The 21111-nt window shown below is 41.9% G+C and overlaps 1 protein-coding gene across 2 annotated transcripts in view; it reads right to left on the reverse strand.

Moving 5' to 3' along the window:
* Positions 1-19462, reverse strand: part of LOC142399025 (pre-B-cell leukemia transcription factor 1) — a 49275-nt gene extending 29813 nt beyond the window's left edge. Inside the window, exons 1-3 of one of the 2 annotated variants that reach the window (XM_075483370.1) lie at positions 19321-19462; positions 18711-19177; positions 17867-17940 (exon numbers count right to left, since the gene is read on the reverse strand). In XM_075483370.1, the coding sequence (XP_075339485.1) occupies positions 17867-17940; positions 18711-18895 (259 nt within the window). In that variant the 5' untranslated portion in view covers positions 18896-19177; positions 19321-19462. The remainder of the gene's footprint in view (positions 1-17866; positions 17941-18710; positions 19178-19320) is intronic. The other variant, XM_075483371.1, reaches the window with a different exon arrangement.
* Between the last annotated feature and the right edge of the window lie 1649 nt (positions 19463-21111).

The raw sequence follows: 21111 nt of genomic DNA on the forward strand, positions 1-21111 counted from the left end.
GTAAACTCTTTGTGAGATTTTATATGAATGATGGAGATACACAATAACAGTCCTCACTTTTGGCAGCAACAAAGCCCATTTTACACCACCCCCCCAGATAGCGGAAGGAGTGTAGACCTTAATGACGTCCAATCTTCTCTGTCACGCCGGACTGGAGGCTTGCTGGGGCAAAAATCGACCGACAGCTCAAAGTGCTGTTAACCAGTTGTGCTGACTTCTGCTTGATGCACAAAGCACACCTTCATTTCAAACATCTCACAAACGGCTTTTTTCTCACACTTAAAGTTTAAAATGAGAGGCTGGGTCTAAAGCCCCTTCTGAAAAACATGCTTTGTAAGACATCAATGTCATCTGCTGTGGTGGTTTGTAAACCAAACAAACACAGAGGCAAGCTCAGATGAGTTTAAAGGAAATAAAAAAGGGGTCATCTTTACTTTGCTAAAGATGAAAATTTTAAGATCTGAAGGGCTTTTTGTTATTTTGCTTTTCAAACTAAAAGCCATGTTTTCTTTTGACTGGGCCTTGAATTTTCAACTATAAAGGTATGTGTTGAGCTGCAGTTTCTAGCACATAAAATCAACGCCTTCAGCTCTCTTTAATGAAACATAACCCTGATCAAAAGAAATCGGGAATCAAATTCAACCACCTTGAAACTTCAAATGTTTTTTTGATCTCTACTTGTTTTTTTCCACTGCCTCACATTACTGAACCGATTGTGGTGAAATAATACCTGATTAAGCAAAGGAAATCTCAAGGAGTTTTGTTTTTGTCATCAGGCCTGGCATGGCTCTTCGATTTGATTTCACAGCTGCAGAAGCATTTGGTAAGGAAATATCTGAGTGCAGCCGTAAGCCAAAGTGTCAGCGTCTATCCATCCTGGTAAGAAAGCCCCAAAATAATAATCAAACACTCTATCCTCTTTGGAGTTTCGTTGCCGGCGAGGCAGAAAAACAGACAGACAAATACAATGAGTATCTCCCCACCCCTGCTCTGACAGGAGGCGCTGGCAGAGTCGGGGTAAACGGACTGCGCTGTGCGGCACAGCAGCCCCTAATGATCTCCCCTCTGTTTCAGCGGACTGAGAAAAGCCATTACCTCCCGCCACATTACCCTGCCATCCCTCACATGGTGGATGGCTCCTCTCTCCCATGAGCACCTTGCTCCAGTCATGGCTGGCAGTGCTCACCTCCTTACCGCCTCCACCTCAACTCTGTCCACCCTCCTCCCTCTGAAACCCCCAGCTCTATACATCACATTTAACACTTTGACACTAACAGTCTATAATGTTTCTATTCTACAAAATCACTCTGCCAACTCCAGGATAGCAGAGCAGCGTGTGAGGAAAATAAATACCACTCTCAGCCGCTGGCAGTAAATTCTAAAGGAAAAGGAAAAGTACAAAAAGAGCCTCTTATACACTCTTCACACTACAGCGTAGAGGCCGCCTGGCTGCAGTTGCAGTGAGGGATCATTTCAATCAATACACATTACAGCTTCTACTGACAGCAACAGCTCACACTTAACATGTAAGACTGTCCATGCTGTACAGAGAGGCCATATAACCATATTTTAGAGAAGTCAACAGTCCTTGCGATCACTTTATTGCTCTATGAAAGAAACATTTCACTGCATTAAATTATTAAAATCAAAAAGTGGCATGAATAAATAAAACCTGCCTGAATAAGTGATGTGACAAGACAGACTTGAAGCATGACCTTTGAAAGCGTCTCAACATGTCAGCAGGCGAAAATAGTGGGATGTGCTATGAGAATGTGGTGGGGAAAAAAAATAAAGCATAAATTAAACATGTCTGGAAGGATTACTCAAAAACAGTAAAAAAAACAAAAAAAAAAACAATAAACACAGAAGCACCCACACCCCACTGCATTACAATTTGTTTCTTTTGTCTTTCTTTTTAATACAAGTGTTTACTTTGGCAAAATCCAATCATTTCATTCTTTCCAAGCACATTTCATGTATATAAACAAACATTTTCTCGACCTCGACTGGAGTATTAGCTTTAATGTATCGTCAGCAAGCCTGGCTTTGAGAGGGCATTAATTTCAATTCGACGATTTAAACACTCCAGTTTGTCGCAATCCTTCATCGCAGTACGCCACCAAGTCAACACACACAATGGGCCTATTTTTCAATCTAATGGCAGAGCTTACTTGCCATTAGTGGGGAAAAAAACCTGCTTTTGCCTTTGAACAAGCCACTCAAAATGAAATCCTGCATTTCAAAAAGAATTTGAATAATTAATTGTAAGTTAAAACTGACATGAACCCAGAGAAACGGGGTGGGGATGGGAGCGAGCAAATATATCTTTTTGCCCCGAGGCCAGAGGATGTCTCATCTTAGAAAGCTGGAGAATCTAGTCTTTGAGGGTAGTGTGTAATCTCCAGTGAATCTAATGAAACAAAGTAAAAGATAATGCCACATTTCATCACATTGGAGACATAGTACTTCCTTCAGCTTGCCCTCGAGGTGGCAGGAATCCATAATCTGAGGAAATCAGTCTTTTTATGTAGTTGAGGAATCACAAGCCCCAGTTTGACCCGACTCTCAAGACAGTTGATTTATGAGCAGATCAAGACTTGAGCCCAAAGCCCACACCTATTTTTCAAATGATTTATTTAAAAAAAAAAAAACTTTTTGGATAAAATATTATGAAACTAACTGCTGTCACAAAGTAATTTAGGTAGAATACGGTTGTTCATTTAATATGTGGCATAGAAATAGCATCCCAACAAGCCAAAGAAACACAAACCATAAATGTATGTTTCTTTATAATAAGATATTTCTATCACAAAATGTTATTGCCTTCTCATATATGTCAAAATCACACATTTAGAGAAGCCACCTCTTCCCCTGACTTGTCCTTGGACCATTCCTTTGCAGTGAGCTCGTCTTTATTATTTAATTAAGCCACTACGGCCGTTACATTAATAATTGAGTGTGAGAGGAGACCCAGGGCAGCCGCAGGCTCTGGCGCATTGGGCTTCCTGGTGAGGAGTGTATTAAAAATGTGTGTGTTTATGTCCCCAGGGCGTCTGTCCTGGCTGCATAAAATTGAATTGGTTATATCTAATATATCATCCCCTAAGGGTGGCTGGGTGGGTGAGGAGGAGCAGAGGAGAGCTGGGATGGTCGCATCCTGCCAGCAGGGAATGAGTCTCGGAGATTCAGAGAGACGCATCAGGCTGTGACGTTAATGTCCCTCAGAATCAAATCGATGGCTGTCCGAATCCTCAATGAGCATGGCCTTAAGCTAGGAGGCACAAGACAAGCCCAGAACCAGATTAAACCCACTCGTTACTGCAGTCTTTGTTCACTTCTGCTGTCTGGTGATGCATTCTGTGCATCACTAAGAATGGGTGAAGGATTTTTTTATGAAAACGGATTACAAGCAGATACCAAATACATGCAAGAAAGGGAAAAAAAAAAGCTTTTGGCATTGATGATACTAAGAGGATGAATGCTAGTGACAATGTGAGAGTCGGAATGTAGAGGAAGGAAAAACATCACTCATGATCCCTCCTTTCACAGACTGAGAGGCTGACTGCAAATACACTCTCCTTCTTCGTCTTTCTCCACCTCTCCTCTTATCTGCTTCGCCCACCATCCCCCCACCTCCACATCCAGCGAGCTCCGCGCCTTTATCCACCTCTGCACCTTTAAGGCCTCCAGACTCCAGAGGAATGAGCGTTTTAACACCACCATTAAGGTCAGGGCCTAAATTATTGATCTGCCACCTCTATCAGCATAACGGTCACGTAGTCAGTATCACAATCTAACCCTGCCGCCCTCGGCCAGCTTGCTGCAGCTCCCTCAATTAGAGAGAGATTCTCATTACAAAGGGAGACAGCGAAAGGGAGAGTGAAAGAGAGAAGCAAGGTGGAGGGGGGGTAGGTCCATTTCAGATGATGAAAAAGGGGGACAGCAGGCATTCTTTACAGCCAGCCTCCTCCCTCCACCTCCTCCTCCTCCTCCTCCCCCTTGAAGTCTCCCATCATCTCCCCAGACTAGACCCAAAGATGACAGGTCTTATCCTCACCAAAATGCGGGCGATAAGGCAGCTGTAAAAGAATAATAAAAGAATAATGCATGGAGGATGAAAGAGGAAGGCAGACAGGGAGTGAGGCAGAGAGAGAAACAGGCCAGGGAGGGTGCAGCAACATAAATAAAGATGCGGCACAGTTGGGCTGGATCTCCTAATGAATTCGGAAGGTCCTGGATCAATAACATCAGCACGCTGACAACACATCACAAATGCCAAAGGAGTGCTCCGCTTTTAACAGAGCTAGGAGCAAAACGGGCATTTACTGCGGGCTTGTGCTGTATGAAAATGACCAAAAATGACAGAATGCATAAAAAAATCCTCATTGCAGATGACTGCAACAGTACGTTTGTGTGTGATGCTGCTGCAAGGAGCATCAGGAAGCAGGAAGCAGCTTTGATGCTTGGTAATGGGGATGATTTCCACCTAGGAGATTAGGTGATAGTGGCAGTGCTATCACTGCCATTAGTGATACTGATGACAGATGGTTTCTTTGTCTCTATTTAGATTTATTTTCCCGGCTGTCAGAGGAAAGAACACACTGAGTACGTCATTATCCAGTACAAATAGCCTGAAATAAAACAACCCCTGACATTACGGTCAAACTCTATGTTGTACTGCAGAGCTATGGGTGAAAAATTAGAGAGTGTGTTAGAATGTATTTTGGCAAAGAGTCTCTTAGAAGTAGATCAAAGCCGACGTTGACTAGGGTCTCAAGAACGTGCCCTCTCTCCCCATTCACTCATACACAATCATGGCCTAATGGCATCCCATTAACATAATTGCCAACATAACTAGTGTTCCGTGTCTGAGAGCCATTCCCCATCTACACAGAAAAAGAACAGAAAGATGAGAGGAGATGAAACTGAGCCAAACTGGGACCGTCCCCAAAAACATACTGTGGGTGTTCAAGCTGGATTCCCTTCCTCCTCGCCGCCTTTTCAAAGCTACAGCTCTTTGTGGAGACCCCCTGGAAAGACTCTGGCATCTCAAGGAATGTGATGCCAGTGTGTGTGTGTGTGTGTGTGTGTGTGTGTGTGTGTGTGTGTGTGTGTGTGTGTGTGTGTGTGTGTGTGTGTGTGTGTGTGTGTGTGTGTGTGAACACATGTTTGTATGCAGCACAGATAGTGGGTGAAAGAGCAGAGCTTCCTTCACATGTTGGTAGCTGCCTCAGCATTCAAAGATTGAGCCCCAGCGCACGCTTCACACCAAACACAACCTGCCAGGCGAAATGAAATTCCCATTATTTTTAATTAATCCCTAATTAAAATATATTACTCCAAAGATTCCACAAATCTCTCTTAATATGCAAATGTGGCCAATTCAAGGATATTTACATATCATTAATTAAGGCAAGCACATTCTCTTAGTCTAATGAGCTGTGGCCTGGGTCTGCCAAGGAAAACTAAACGCCGGGCTCAGGAGTGAGTAAGCACAGCCACGGGGGGATGCCGACTTCTCTGTTGACTCAGGACTATCAACCACTACTGCTGGGGTGAAGAAGACAACAACTCTGTCATGCTCACAGAAAAAAAAAAAACACCCCAAGACACTTTAATGTCATTAAAACTGCTGCTGGCGATGCAGCTTGAATCTTTTTGAGCTGGTTAAACGTAGCAGAAATGAGGTATGAAGGTGTCTGATATGCCTTCACCATCACTAGCCCGATTACTCTGTCTACCTACACACTGTGAGTTCACGCCCTCATCCGGAGAGTCCGCTAAAGGAACAACTAAAACAAATATAGACGAGGTAGGCTGAGGTTAAGCCCTTCGGTACCTTCAAATAATCTTATTCCACCCTCTCTGACACATATTACATCAGTTTGTTACAGCTCTTGATGAAAGCCATATGATGTGAACTATGATCATTAACCACTATCTTTAGTGGCTTTGGTAATGAATCATATTAAAAGATTTGACTTTGTAAGTCTGACACATTTCATGTTTGGGATTTCATTTAGATTTTAAAATAGATAGTTTGAACAATGTTTGGTTGCAGGGCGAAGTGCCATCAAATGAAAGACAAAGGTTCTATTATAAGATTCCATTCTGCATCTGTCGCTAGAGCTTTTAAATATTGATTTAATATCGAATATGTCTAATTGTCAACTACTATGTAACAATTTAACATATTTCCTGGTTACTGGAGTTTGGAAACTGGAACATTTACAGCGGCATTTAAAATGGAAATACTTAATAGTTCAGTCCTGTAGTGGTTTCCAGCCTGGAGGTCGGAGAACTTCATTTTCCCATTTTCCTTGTTAAATGTTTTACCTTTTATGGACTCTCATAACAATTACTCTCAATCTCTCTGAGATGTTTAGCAAAATAGAATGTTCACAATGTACTTAAAGGGAATATTTCTGTTTTGCTGCAGTGGGGTTGCATGTTGTATCTATAGTCAGTGTCTTCCATGCAGTCGTCAGCAGTCAGAGTGGTCTCTGTTAAGAGAATCAGTTCATCTAAAACCTGAAAAGTTTAATAAGAGGTTCAGGCGAATGCTAAATTGGGAATTTTTACAAAGTTTAACTTCTGCATTGTTGGTATGACGATTGAGTTGTTTCAGAAGTTATAAAAAATTTGCTCTCCAGGTGGCCCCGTTCTGAGTAGCTTTCAGCTTTAGCTCTCCCCTCATGAAAGCTGCTTTTCCAAACTAAGAGCACTCTGAGTGCTGTCTACTGCAGTTCAGACAATGACTGCTCATAAGTACAGCATACAGCAATAACAAAAAAAATAAGCCCTTTAAAGAGCAGACCATATTTACCAACTACTTATTTCTAAAAGTAGCTGCGGAACTGACCCAATAATGCCATAAATTCTAATACAACACTAATATGGGCAACTATGTTGTCCAACAACAACAGGTAGCTTTGATTTTTGAACTCTCTGTATACATTTACTTGGAATTCTAAGTACTTACTAATTTATTACATTTACAAAGTTTTATTGTATTTTAATTGGATCGCAATACAAGTCGCGGGAAAGTAGTCAGATTCCTTATCCTAAGAAACTACTACCGTATGTGTAACAACAAAAAACCGAAAGCGAAACCTAATGTGCAGCCTGTGAAACTGCTCATAAATCGTTGTATAAAACAACCCAGTTTGGACCCCTCTCGTTGTGGGTGAGTCTTTTTAACTGAAGAAGGTGTGTTAATCACTGGAGGAAAGGCTGGAACTTTGCTGAAAGAAGAAGTGGGTGCAAGTTCACTGCCAAACGGTTTCAGAACAAAAGAGAGCTTATAAGAAGGAATTATGAGGAACAAGAGAGAGCGAGGTTTCACACAACTTTATCTTCACATGGGAGGTAGCTGTTTGCCGTTGTATTCAGGTTTAAAAAATCGTATATTGAAACTTTAACGAGAAATACTGCTCAAAATTGTACAAAGAGCACTGAAAACGCGACAGTGGATGAGCAACGTGTTATTAACTGCCATACTAGCCTTTTAATCATTAAAGTGAATATGTGAAGCGCATCCAACCATTTTTGCATAGTTGTAACAAGGATACTATTCATGAATAATATGCTGTATTAGGTGATTTGAAGGAGAGTACGGAAAGGAGCTGGGGTGCGATGTACTTTGCTCATCCCCTTGTTCTCCCCTTTCCCGGCTGTTCTAATTTGACACCTCAAGCCGGGTGTGTGTGTGTGTGTGTGTGTGTGTGTGTGTGTGTGTGTGTGTGACTTGGTGGGGGAGTGCAAAGACACAGTGGAATTCATTAAGAATAGCAACCCTTCTCTCCCCTCAACCTGCTTCCACTGCTAATGACATCAAAGGTGAGCAGAGAGCAGACCAGGAAGAGGATATAAAGACCGAGAACACAGAGGGGGGATTAGAAATATCTTAAATAAATATATTTTCAGTTGAAGCAAGTTTATAGCGTAGCTCATACAGGAGATACTTTTACTGAACAATCCCACTGAGGCCTTGTTTGCCCAATTTGGTTCAAGTGTTTTTCTGCATCCTTTTAAGATTCACAGAGAGGTTCCAAAACTGCTACTTTGCCTCTGACAGTCCAAATGCACTATGATGACATTCCAACAACTGACTGCAGACCTTCGAAAAAGCCATTTATGCCACACTTTGTAGGTTGGATGGAGTGCAATCAGACCTTTTCAACATTGTGATTACCATGTACTGGCTCAGAAAACTGTGGCGGAGGAATTGGCTCGCTAATGGCAGTTTCACATCAGCCATCTATAGGGACCTTGCAGACAGGTAAAGTGGTAGCTGCAAGATATTGAAATGCCCAGTACCAACTGGGATGAATGGCCTTAAAAAAGCATTATAAACTTCTTCTTTTTTTTTTTCTGTGAAGGCGGCAGCAGCATGTGGAAGATGAGCAGCTTTATCTTTGCAGTGGCTTAAAACATCAAACACCTCGCAGTCACTGAAGCTGCCGCTTGATTTTAGAGCTGGGAGGGAAAATGATAGAGGGAAAAGAAAAAAAATGCTTCCAAGCTGAGCTAAAATCTTCACTTAAAACACTGTCCCAAGACCTTTCAAACGCTCATTTCCATTTATCTACCAATGACATTTTTCATGACGTACTCTCTGGCAAACTATCTGACTCATAAATCCAATTCAAGCCTATTACTGGAGAACTTTTAAAGCTATCCTTCATTAATGTTAATGGGTTTTTTTAGTGGAGGCCAGTGGTGGTTAGGACTACATGGCTGCTTTCCCAAGCTTGTTTAACAGGCACCAGACAGAGATGGATGCTTCTTGCAGTCTGATAGGCTCTCTGAGCCATCTATCACCCAGAGGACCCACCCACAGAGCTGGCGTTCCATAACAAAAGGGCAGGCAGGAAAGCTCTTGATTGACAGCTTTATGTGTGTGGTGCCTAGTCAGACAGCAGAGAGTAGACGCGGTATCTGTTTCTGGCCTCGATGCTAGCCCTCTCTCTGAAAATGAGTTGTGAAGAACAGAACAAAATAATGAGTGAGCGGGGGAATCAATCAATATGCCGACACATGAGATAAATGAGAGAATCAAATACACACACACACGCACACAAAAAAACCATCCCTAATGCTGCTGAGTAGGTACAAAACTAATCAGGCAAATGAAGCTGCCCAAGCAACATAAACTGTGAATGGAGAGCAGTGTTAAGGCATAAACAGTTATTATCACAAAGATTATTACCCTTACACCTCCAGACTCACTAATTAGCACAATAAACAGCCATAGTCTAAAATGCATGGGCAGGGTATGCAATAAAACCTGCTGCAACATGTAGATGCAGATACTTCAAAGTGAAAGTCACAAATAAAAGCTGCAGCCACTACAATTCAGCTAAAAACATTAAAATCTATAATAACATAAACACATAAAGTGCTTTGCTTCCTTCACGGCTGTAATCTTTTTACGAGAGGGCAAAGTCTCTCTCAGGGTGTATATATTCTTGAAATGCAGGAAAAAAGGGAAGGAGGAGGGGGACATGGGTTCAGAGAAGACACACTAAATTTGGACAGTAAGTAGTATCACCCCGTCTGCGCGGTACACCGCACATTCGCAACGCCCCATTTAACCGCACACGGCGCTTCCCTCTACTGCCTTCATTTGCATACTTCAGCGGGGCCCTGACGGATGAAGACGGATGGGGCAAAATCAGCCTCACTGAAACAACTGTTTTATCAAGGTTAAACTATCCAAGAAGCTCTTAACCCGCGCGCCTTTATCACACTACAGCTCTTCCAATATCAATCTATCAATATGATCTTATCGGAGGGCGGGGTGGGTGAAGACGCTCTTCGTAAACTCAAGTAATAGGAACATAAAGGAATTTTATGTCTTCAGGGGAGGAGACTGTTAAACATGGTGCTGAAGGACATGTCCAATAAAAGAGGCTGCAAGGTGGTGCCAGCAAGCAAAATAAAAAATAATAGAAGAACAGGAGCTCCTCGTCTCCAGGAGCGATGGGGTTGTCGGTTTGAATCTTGGTGAAAGAGTGAATATGAAACATTGAACTCCTATTTAGCAACAAAGCTCACAGTGACCCTGCAGGTACAAACAGTATCCTCTCCTCCAGGGAAAGTGGATATATTTTTACTAAATATCTATATTACATTTCCTCTACTTTTCCCTGACAAGTAATGTCAGAAAACTTGTCTTTGTGGCATTTGGTGCTTCTTAATGTAACATGACAGCTCTTGTCCTATCAGTTCAAACTGGCACACTCGCCTTCCTATTTTGGGAATAATAATATGTAGCCGTTTTGAGGAGAATCTATTTGTGTTCAGCAGACAACCACATGGTGCATGCTTGTGTTTATGTGTGCAGACGTACACATACAAAGCGATTTCCTGGGGAATTTCCATAAACACATGTCACTTCACAGCAGAGCATAAAATCAGAGATGGAAATAACAGTAATGAATCATATGAACTGTGATAGGCTTCCTGTCGTGCTTTAAATGTGGAAATAGGAGGTTTTTTTTCTTTTTGTCTATTTCAAACTTATGCAGCAATGCTCAAACACCACACAACACAAGTCAGGAACTACTCTGCATAAACATGTACAGCTTGTTTTATCACTGTTACTGTGTCCTGTGGATTAACTTAAATACAAAAATATATGTATATACTTACACTCTGTCAAAGACTTACATTGCAAACAAAGAGTGTATTCCTTGCATGGCAAAAGTCTCTTCGCTGTTACAATGATAAAAATTGAACATACAAAATAATAATAGACAAGCTACAATACTGTCTTGTACTCTCTGGTAACAAGAACGATACATGCCTATCACTTATTTTATAACACAACACGGTTGAAGTGAAAACAATCTAATACACAAGTTACAAAATGCTGACAGCCCACATCATCAGAGCAAACTCGCTTCTCTCCTAACTTTTGATCTTTGAAGGGTAAAAACCCCGTTAGGAGTGGCTTGGTAATAAATGAAGAGAAGTATATAATTTGCTGATTATGCTCAAGTAGAAAAAAGAAAATGACAGCAATTAACATAATTTCAGTTGGAGTTAACTGTCCAGAACTAACATCGCCAAAGGCAAGCTGGCAGACAGAAGGCACAGAGGAAATCCACAGCTTTCACTCTTTGGGTTCGGATACAGATTTCTACAGTAGTGGGAACCAGCAAGAAGGCGTCCCTTTGTCATTAATCCTTGTTAATGTTACTCGCAGAACTGTTTACATCGAAATGAACACTTTAGATGTCAAAGTTGAGCTAGGTTTCACACCGAAACAAAATAGCAGTGTGACTAATATATGAAACAAATCTCCGACAGCATCATATTCAAAAAGTATAGCAAATTGAAACACCATGTTTTCAAAGGCAATTCTGATTTAAGACAGTCCTAAAGACACGACTCCCTATAATAAAAACTGACTCAACAATAAGTTTTTGAAATCTGGTTTCTTAAACAAAATACAGGGGGAAAAAATATTTGCAGGCTTACAGCAGATTTTCTTTAAGAGGAAGCATTTCAATCCAGATAATATTGACTTTTGAGGCTGTCATTTGATACATACATGCAGAAAGTTCTCTTTGTGCCTGGAAGAGGACACACCACATCAGTGGCTTCTCTAAGGGCCCCTATCTGGCTTGCAGATATGGTCTTAACCGTGCCAAGCAACCAGACCACGCGCTGACCTCTGTTAACATGCATGCTCTTGATGTACTGTGCTAAACGCTACCTGTGGTGTCACATCTGCCCTGGGACATGATCCAAAACTGCAGCACCTCGTGTCTCTATGGGCCCCAAAGAATTGGCCGAAAGAATCCAGAGAGACAGGCTGCATGCCTATTTCTGCCCCTCCAAAACACACTTTAACACAGAAATAGTAGACACCACATACCACCCTGAACATTTCCAGCACGAGACTGATTTTGCAGCCACAAAACAACTCTTTGTGCTGCTAAATTTATCATCGCTCTCCACCACGGTATTTGTGTCTTTCTCTACAGTTCAATATCCCCTCTCTCTTTTTCAGTGTGTGCCTGTGCTGCTCTTTGTCTGCGCCTTTCCTTCCAGCGAAGGTGCCGAGGTTACAAAGGCTCATCTGCGGCCCCTTTGTCTCTCACGGCAACGGCAAGGTTTATTAACATAAATTAGAATAGCTCACCGAGAGAGTACCTTGTCTCTGTGCGTTACCCACGGCAACCTCTCCTCCACTCTCAATCCACCTGAACGTGTGTGAGTGCGTGTGTGTCTGTGCACGCATCTAAGTGTGACATAAAGAAAGAAGGGGGAGTGGGAGTGAGAAAGAGTGAGTGCACACACTCCCCTGCATCTAAATGTGAAAGTACTCTGAGATGAGGGAGACACATCCACACCCATCTCTCCCCTGTCCTGATTAAAATAAATGGTGCTATCTGCACTGCATGACTCACTACACCATGGCATTACTATCAGTAATTGAAACATCCAATCACTACTGAGCCATCAGCCTCACTGCTCTTCCCCATCTGACTTTGTGGCACCTGATTGAACATCCTACTGTATGGGATGTAAAACAAGATGTGCCTTTGAGTTTATACAGGGAAAGCTGAAGAGAGAAGCAGAAATACAAGGATCTATTTTCTTGTCTTTCTTTCTTTCTTTTTTTGCATGACATACTGTAAGTGTCTGTATGTACAGTATATATTTGAATGTGTGCATCTGCGTGTACCACTCAGCGTCCTGAGCAAATACCAAGTGAGAGTCGGCAGCCTCATTGATTGGTGTTGATTCCATCTGGGCAGCCAGCAGCAACTGACAGAGGATCTAAGCCGCTGCGAAAGGCAACCATTAATCTTGGTCCTGTTTAAGCAGCATGTATTAATTTGTGTCATTTTTACTAAGTCAGCCAGGGAAGAGCGCTTGCCATCTTATGTTTGACTGTTCATCGTAGTCAGGGGGGTCCTTTGTACAACCCCAGCATGCCACCAACATGCCACTTACATCTTAGTGGCAGGGTGCCAGGCAACCCACCTTCATCTAAATGGCCAAGAAAATCTTAATGTATGAGCTATTATTCAATAAATAAAACAGTACATATTTCTCTAATCAAACAGTGTAAAAGGCCAGGGCTGGGTGCATGTTACCACAAGGATTGAACACCATGAAAAAATAAGAAACTAAACAGTATAATCCAGAGGTGGGGGTGCACAGCTGGAGCCTTTTGAACATATCAGTAATAGGATCTGCAGGTGTTTCAGCTCCAACAACATCAGGATCTATGCTTTTACCAGTCATACCGTGCGGGGCAATTCCATGAGACTGTGCAAAATCCAATCAAATCTAAACAGCACCAATAAGAAAAACAATGGCTGAGGCAATTGCAACGGCAATAATGTCACCAGAGCTGTTTTGTAGACACTAAAAGCTGCTCAAGAGACAAACATCTGATAAAAAAGAAACTCCACTCCGCCATAGAGCAAATTTCCTCTCTAAAGCAATTTTATATTCGATAAGTGGGAAAGCATTCTAAGCATAATGGATCTGAATATGATTCCAGTCAGAAAAGTAAGAACACAGCCATGTATAAAATCCCAGTGTTCAGAATGGCCAGTTCTGCTGCATCAGATAAACAGACTGAAAAGCTAAAAAAAAAAAGAATGAAAATTATATATATATATATATATATATATATATATATATATACATATATATATTAAATATATATAGATGCAATGAATGCATATCTAACATGAACAGGTGAACTGAAAGCATTTCTGACCCGCCATCTTTCTTGTGGTTACTTTAAAGGTGAAATTGGAAAAATAAAACAATCTGAAATATCAAACCGACACAGTCACACACTTTTTTTGTGTGTACATATACAGAAGATAAGCACAACTGAAATGCTAACAAGCGATGATGTTTTTATTTGTGCAAAAAGGTAAAGCACTGAACAAAGAATATCTGCTACAACAGCTTAAAAACTACACCTGGCAACATAGTATGCTTTCGCAAACCCGTACACATGCACTCTCATCATATGTCACCGCACATAATATGACCATTCTACAGCCAAATCTGTTATCACGGCTAATTACTACTCCCACCTCAGATATACAGGGCTGTAATTAGCCTCTTAAAACATGATTAACATGTCTCAATTAAGCCAGTCAACATTTGCATAATATATTAGCTGTCCTAATTGCAAGTGAGTTTATATCAGCGGACAGGGAGCAGCAGAAATACTTGCTGTTGCTTCTGAAGCGCACTAATAATGTGGTGAATATATGGACATAGAGGAAATATCAGTTAATAAAAAAAGATCTCAGACTATCTTTATATCATATAAGTCACTTTAAAGACAAAGATTAACTTACACTCTGCACATCCAAGTTAAAAAATCACATGTTTATTATTATTCATTCCAATGAACATTTCTGGCAAGAGGGGGAAGAGTTTCCTATAAACTCGCAAATCAAAGCCCACTTCTCTCAGAAAAACATCACACTCATTTTGAAGTTATTCATTTGAGGTTATTTATGAGAGGACAGGCAGAGTCCTATTTGGACTTATTTCCGTGGAAACTAAAACATGGTGGGGGGGGGGGGGGGGGGGGGGGGGGGGGGGGGATAAACTGCTGCTTCTGCACTTCCAAGCCAGGGACAGATATACAGTCTCCCAGCTAGTGCGGGGAAACCAAGGACATAGCCATTAGTTTCAGGACAGCGCCACATTGGAGACTAATGCCTCCATCTGTCACTGGAGATGAGAAGAGAGTAACAAAGAGAGGCAACACTAACCCCTGAACTCATCATGGACAGCCATGTCAATTAAATACTGAAAAACTGCAGCACTGGGAGCCATAGTGACCAGTTTATCCGCTGCTGCATGGGAACTCAACGAGTACTTCCATCATCATTTAATGTTGATGTTACAAGAAATGCTAGAAATAGCAGTTTGACACTATGTCCATGCACCTATGCCTTCATTTCAAGTCTACAGAGACATTACTGGATTCATTGATTAGTTAATCATCATCACTCATTCACACCCATTGATTCAGCTTAGAGTTAGTTTATCGTTGGAGTAATTTCTTTAGTAAAAACTTCTTTTTTTTCTTAGCTTCTCAGATGAGAGAATTAGCTTGTTTTTCTCTATTTCTATTGTAAACAAAACAGCTTTTTTTTCTTTCCTAATATTCAATTAAACAACAAGGTAACGTACAAACTCACAAATAACAGCAATAATTCCTGATCCATGCCAGTAAAGGTGGGGCACTTTCCTCTCAGTTTGTGAGCTCCCCTGGCAGGAACGCTGAAGTAAACGGATCCCTGTAAACACCTAAAATGTGTTGTCTAATTAGCACCTCAGGCTTGAGGGTCGGGGCTACTGTTAGCAAGATGGACTGATTCAGCAGGTCTCCAGCTTTGATAAGTTCAAGCGGTGTAATGCATTATCCGTCTGATCACATTAGTCATGCAGGAGCTCTCCATCTGACCCGAGTCTGCATAGAAGTAATGTGAGGCTGCTGACACAGAGTGGCCTGACGAAACAGTCCCAGGCCCACAGATAGAGAGAGACACGGGGAGAGAAAGGGGGGGGAGCAGGCCTGAAATCTGACACTCAGAAACACTGACTTGGTGTCTGGCTTCTCTTACTTAGTCAACCTGTACGTGCCAGCTTCCCTCGCCGTAATGGTTCCACACAAACAAAGACGCTCTCCAGTTCTGTTCACAGGATGTGAAGCAAGCACAGGAAAACAAATTCTAAGTGCTCTCAGGAACTGTAGTAACAATGATGATAGTTTAAAAAAAAGTTGAGAGGGGCCAGGAGACGGGGCGAGCGTTTCTCTGAAATACAACCTCGGCTGCCAAAAGAACGTCTCTCAGTGGTAACACAAGCCTTCACCACTGGTTCTCCATAAGCCAGCGGGTGAACCTGAGCTTGTTTAGACTTACTAAATACTCTTTAACGCAGTGACATAGGAACGACCCCAGCACAAATAAACAGGGAGTGGGGTGGTGTGGGGTCATCAGTTAAGGCCTGCTCTGTCTGCTATTGGCATGCGCTCCCGCCTTGTTGTCAGCTGCCTGCCAATGGACACCTCACTGCGGCAATGACCCATATTGCTGCTGTCAACACTCACACCACTGATATATCTTGGAGGAGAGGTGGGCACAGCCTACACGTGAATAACTACATGCAGCAAATGATAACTGATGTAGAGAAATGCTTCGTGTCTTCGTTAAAAGGTCGAGGAGCGTCAGATCTGAACTGCTGCACTCGTCTCCTCAGGCTCGCACCTCTTCTCAGAAACACTGACTGCAACAATGTAAAAGGCAAGGAGAAGCTGACTCTTTATAAAGAATATAAAAAAGTCCTGACAAATTACAGGCTGTACTCCACTCACATACACTGCACTCAGCACATTTGGCTGTAAATGCCATGGTGAAGGTTTGAGTCATTTTCTCTGTCACTGCAGTGAAAGGATTTTCAGTTTCGTCTGCACAAAGCCTCCTATGGGCGAAGATGAGCTGCAGCTCAGCTCTTCAAACATAGACAGGGAATGTTTTTTTTCCCTTTTTTTTGCAGAGGAGGGGGAGGTGGGGATGTTTAAGTTATTCATACCTTTTAAATGCTTTTCTGATATTTACAGCTCATTGATTTGAGGTTTTCGAGAATGTTTTTCAACGTGTATAGAAAAAAGAGGAGTAAAAATAACCGATCCAACACATCAGAAAGGAGAAAATAAAAGCTGTGGTGAAACATGTTCATTTCCAAACTTGGTACTAAAGCGAGGGGAGGACAATTTGCAGTCTGAGGGGAGCCTCTCTCTTGTCAGAAGCTCTGTGCAGTCCTGGTTGCCAAGAACGGTGGGAAGAGAAGGGAGGCAGGGGGAAAAGCCAGGAAAAGGTCCAAGTCACTTTGTTCTTCTTTTTGGAAACGAACTCTGGTTGAACTCAGGGAGACGCCAGACAGTTTACAAAGAACCAGGCATTACTCTTTCTCTTTTTCAAGCCTTGCAATTTAGAAACAGGGCCCCAACCTCCTCTAACTTCCTCTACACGGGCTGCACTCTTTGTAAATCTGATGAAAATCTCAAGTGTCTGCATGTTCCTTCTCCTGTTTTTGGAGAAACCTGTGCCAAACTCTGACTCATGTGAGTGAAATGTCAGGAAAGAACAGTTTATGTTATATTAATGAAAACGGTATTGCCCCCATCCAACTCAGTCTCTGTGTTTATTCTCAGCCATCTCCCATGGCTGCGACGTGACAACCCAGCACAGAAAGTGACAAGGCTCTCTCAATAACCTCACAGACATCTTCAAAGTTGTGTTCACAGATAAGGCCATATTGGATATTTTGTTTTATTTCCTCCCTTGAAAAGCAGCACTCTGCCACGTACCTCAAAGAGCATTTACAGGCTTTCATCATGTGAGCCGCTCTTTCTTTTAATCTGCTGTTAAGTGCGAGTAATAATTCACACATTCCTTTTCATGACTTTGACCCTCATTGTGAACATAAACAGAAAATCCCTCTGACCTGCCTCTGCATGTAAAACAGCTCACTTAGCACACACCATCAAACTCGGCTGGTGAAAACAGACAGAGAGGGGTGAGAAACCTCGGCTCCACAAAAGCCCAAATGAAAACGCTGCTGTTCAATGACAGCAACCCCAGCCAGTGCTGTTCACGCTCAAATATGTGTTGTACGATTAATCCATCGACAGTAGCTTGCGTTTAGGCAATCCGAACCTCTGCTTTGAACATATAAATCTACATATTTTCTAATGTAGCAGTTCATTAAGGAAAGATGTCAAAAGATAAAGACAGACACAAAGAAGATGCTGTTACACCCCAAAATGGACAACATCCTCATCAGTGTAGGTGCTTACCTGTTTTCTCTTTTATTTCACACAAGACGTTGAAGAGAGCAGGTTTCATTCTGTGGCAGTTGAGTGCATGTTTCCTAAAAAGAGGACAAGACACCGCTTTCCAATCGATATTCAAACAAGTGGAAACAGAACAAAGCTGCTTAAAGGACTGGGTCTCACTGAAATATTACTAATGTGACACATGATCATCTCTGGAATAAAAAATTAAAAAAATCCAGGAGTCATAGCTTAGTAAAATATCTATAATGTTCAAACTGGTCTTTGGGCTTAATTATCTTTCATTATCAATGAACGACTTCAAACCTTTTAAGAACTCAGATTTTTCTCACTTACAATATGAAACAAAATCCATTCAATTAGACCACAGCTATCACATCCCTTAAACATTTTCAGCATATATTTATATGTATATATATACATCGTTGTTGTTAATGCTATGGATCTAAACTATAGGAAAGAATATGCATCATGTTTATGATGGCACAGGATTACAGTGTAAGCTCCTTTGTAACAAGGAAAAAGAGTGTCATTGTAACTGAGGTGTCAAGTGCTCCGAAGCTTTTACTGGGCTTTTCTTAACCTGCAACAATAGTGCATTAATTCCTAATTCTAATTTTTTTTTAAATCTTCACATAAAAGTTGTTTCAGATAATCAAACCCTGAATCGTGACAAGTTTTTACGGTCTTTTTTTTTCGCTTTCGCGCTGTCACGGCACTTCAGTGGGCGTTATTGCTTTCATTTAGAGACAGTCTTGATACAAACCAATATGTTATTATCTCTGCCCTCCATCCCCAATATTTCCTCTTTCCAATAGATAGCACAAGTGTTTTTGTTCAGCCTCACCTCGCCTGTGCTTCGTCTAAGCTTTGGTCTGTGATGGTCATTATTTGCTGTAATATGTCTCCGATGTCCTGCTTCCTTCCCTCTCCGTCCGTCCCTGCCGTGCCATCCTGCATATGCTGCGCCAGGCCGGGGTGTCCGGCCATGCCTACCCCGTGGGAGTGCATCAACCGAGGCTGCTCGTCCATCCTGGACCACGGTCCCTGCTGCCTCCCTTCCAACTTTTAAATTTTGATATCAAGAGGGGGAGGAAAAGAAGACAAAATATCCTCGGAAATTCCTCTGGATTCCTCGCGTCTCTCTCAGCCCCGACACTCCTCCTTTTTCCTTGGTAAGCTTTTCTGGATTTGGGAGGAGGGAGACTGACAAACCCTCTCCCCGCTCTTCCTCTCTCGGTCTCTCTCCCAGCTGGTTGAGGTGAAATCTGATCTGAATCGCTGCTTTTGGCTTTGGCCACTCCTGCGCCGCTACTGTAGGGAAGAAGAAAAACAGGGTTGAACATTAAAGCCTCGTAATCTGATTAAAAGTGGAGCGCGTTGGGCTCCTCTTATGAAACCTCCAATATAATCGAGAGCTTGATGCGCCAAAAAAAGCGCTTTAAGACTCAACTTGCCTGTGAAGGATTTGGACACAAAGTAGCCACCAACTGTTATTGTTTGGTTTATGTCTGATAACTGACTCATAATCAGAGTATGGATGGAAAAGCCTCCGCCCCTCGAGCCAGGATTGGAGAAGAAGGAGCGCGCAAGTCCCACCTCGGTCCTCTCTGAAAACGTCAATCATCCTCCTGGGCATGGTGGGACACTGTAATAAACATTAAGAGATGTGACCGGACCGGGTGGCAATGCAGTGATGGATAGAGAGTGAATATGTAGCCTAATAAATAACTGTGAGTGGCAGTGGAGCTCTGACCCAACAGGACAGCATGGTGGTGCTTGGAAAAGACACTCTGTCACCCCTGCTATATATTATCCTGCTGAATATTTACATCCGTGTAATCAGTCAAAGGAATAATAAATCAAGATGAATTTCTTGAAACATGCGGCAGTTTGTGGAAAGCATTTCATAAACCTTGAGTTGTAACGCAGGCCTACAGTAGTAGTGACAAAATGCACACAGTAAACTCAGCATTGGTGCCCAAGAGCAATGTTAGTGTCTGGTATAAGAGCCCAGTACTCATCGATGAGGTGAAATAAAATGTCTGCTGAACCAAAGTTTCAAAGACTGATTAAAAAGAAAGACTTCTCTCAGTTTAGACATCATATAGTCTATTTATGGGTGTTTGGGAGTAATACTACCCACACTATGTGAAAAAAAGCGAGAGAGAGCACCAAGAAATCTGATAAACCGTCTCATCTGACATTTGAGTCAGCTGGATGAGAGGTTAGCACAGTATTTCCTCTCTGCCCAAAGTTAGAGCTTGAAGTAGCTAACACACGCTGCTGCATAACACCTCCAAACCCTTGACTGCAGCCACATATTCCTGTAAAGTTACAACAAATCTCCAGCAAGCTTTTAAAATACAGCGACGCAGAAAATGCTAATTGTTACATGTTGTTAACTGCTTTGGAGTAAATAAGCCCAGCTGTTATGCTGTAGTGTCTTCAGAAGTTGGCAGTGAGGGCTAAGTAACCCGTAAAAGTAAAAGAAATGACGCAAAGCTCAAAGAAGAAAACACAAAATCACGTCTATCACCTTGGCCTTACGCAAGAATAAAGAAATGTCGTCAACATCCTTTTCCAATTTTGCACGTGCCAATAAGTCTTTCACGTCAGCCAACATTGGCCTGCAGAAAACTTTTTTTCCCACAAAATTAAAGTTCTTTTTCAAATTTTGACATTGAGTGTTTCTAATGCAGCACTTTACATGCAGATACAAACACTGATGGAAACCTGTGTCTCGTGGTGCCTTAACATGGGATTACCTTTACAGCGAAGACAAGAAGAATCAGTTATAAACACCCCATACTTTGTTGCATTCACAAACTCTAAGTGGACTTTTCTGAAATTCCAAGCTTACATAATCCTGACGTGTTCCCTGAAAATGTTCAGAAATAGCAGAAGCCATGGAAGGGCATTTTTTTGGTGGATGGCTAAGTAATCAACCTCTTCACTTCCACCCTTTTTAATGTGTTTTTCCCTGTTGCACAATCAAATGGCAAGCTTAAGACAGATGAGCTGTAATAGAAAAAAAAAGAACACTCTTCAAAAGAGTGGACGTAAATACTTTGAAGTCTCACTTTGGTTTTTGAGCTTCTATTTTGAAGCCTCGCGGTTGCGCATTTGGCCTTATCATCTTAACCTCTCTGGAGCCAGAAGTGACCATATCAGAACATGAAGGTAGAATGGGAGAGATGTACTTGAAACCATTATGGAAAAAAAATACAAAAAAAAACAACCATATC

The sequence above is a fragment of the Odontesthes bonariensis genome, chromosome 14 (genome assembly GCF_027942865.1).
Source record: "Odontesthes bonariensis isolate fOdoBon6 chromosome 14, fOdoBon6.hap1, whole genome shotgun sequence".
Taxonomy (NCBI): domain Eukaryota; kingdom Metazoa; phylum Chordata; class Actinopteri; order Atheriniformes; family Atherinopsidae; genus Odontesthes; species Odontesthes bonariensis.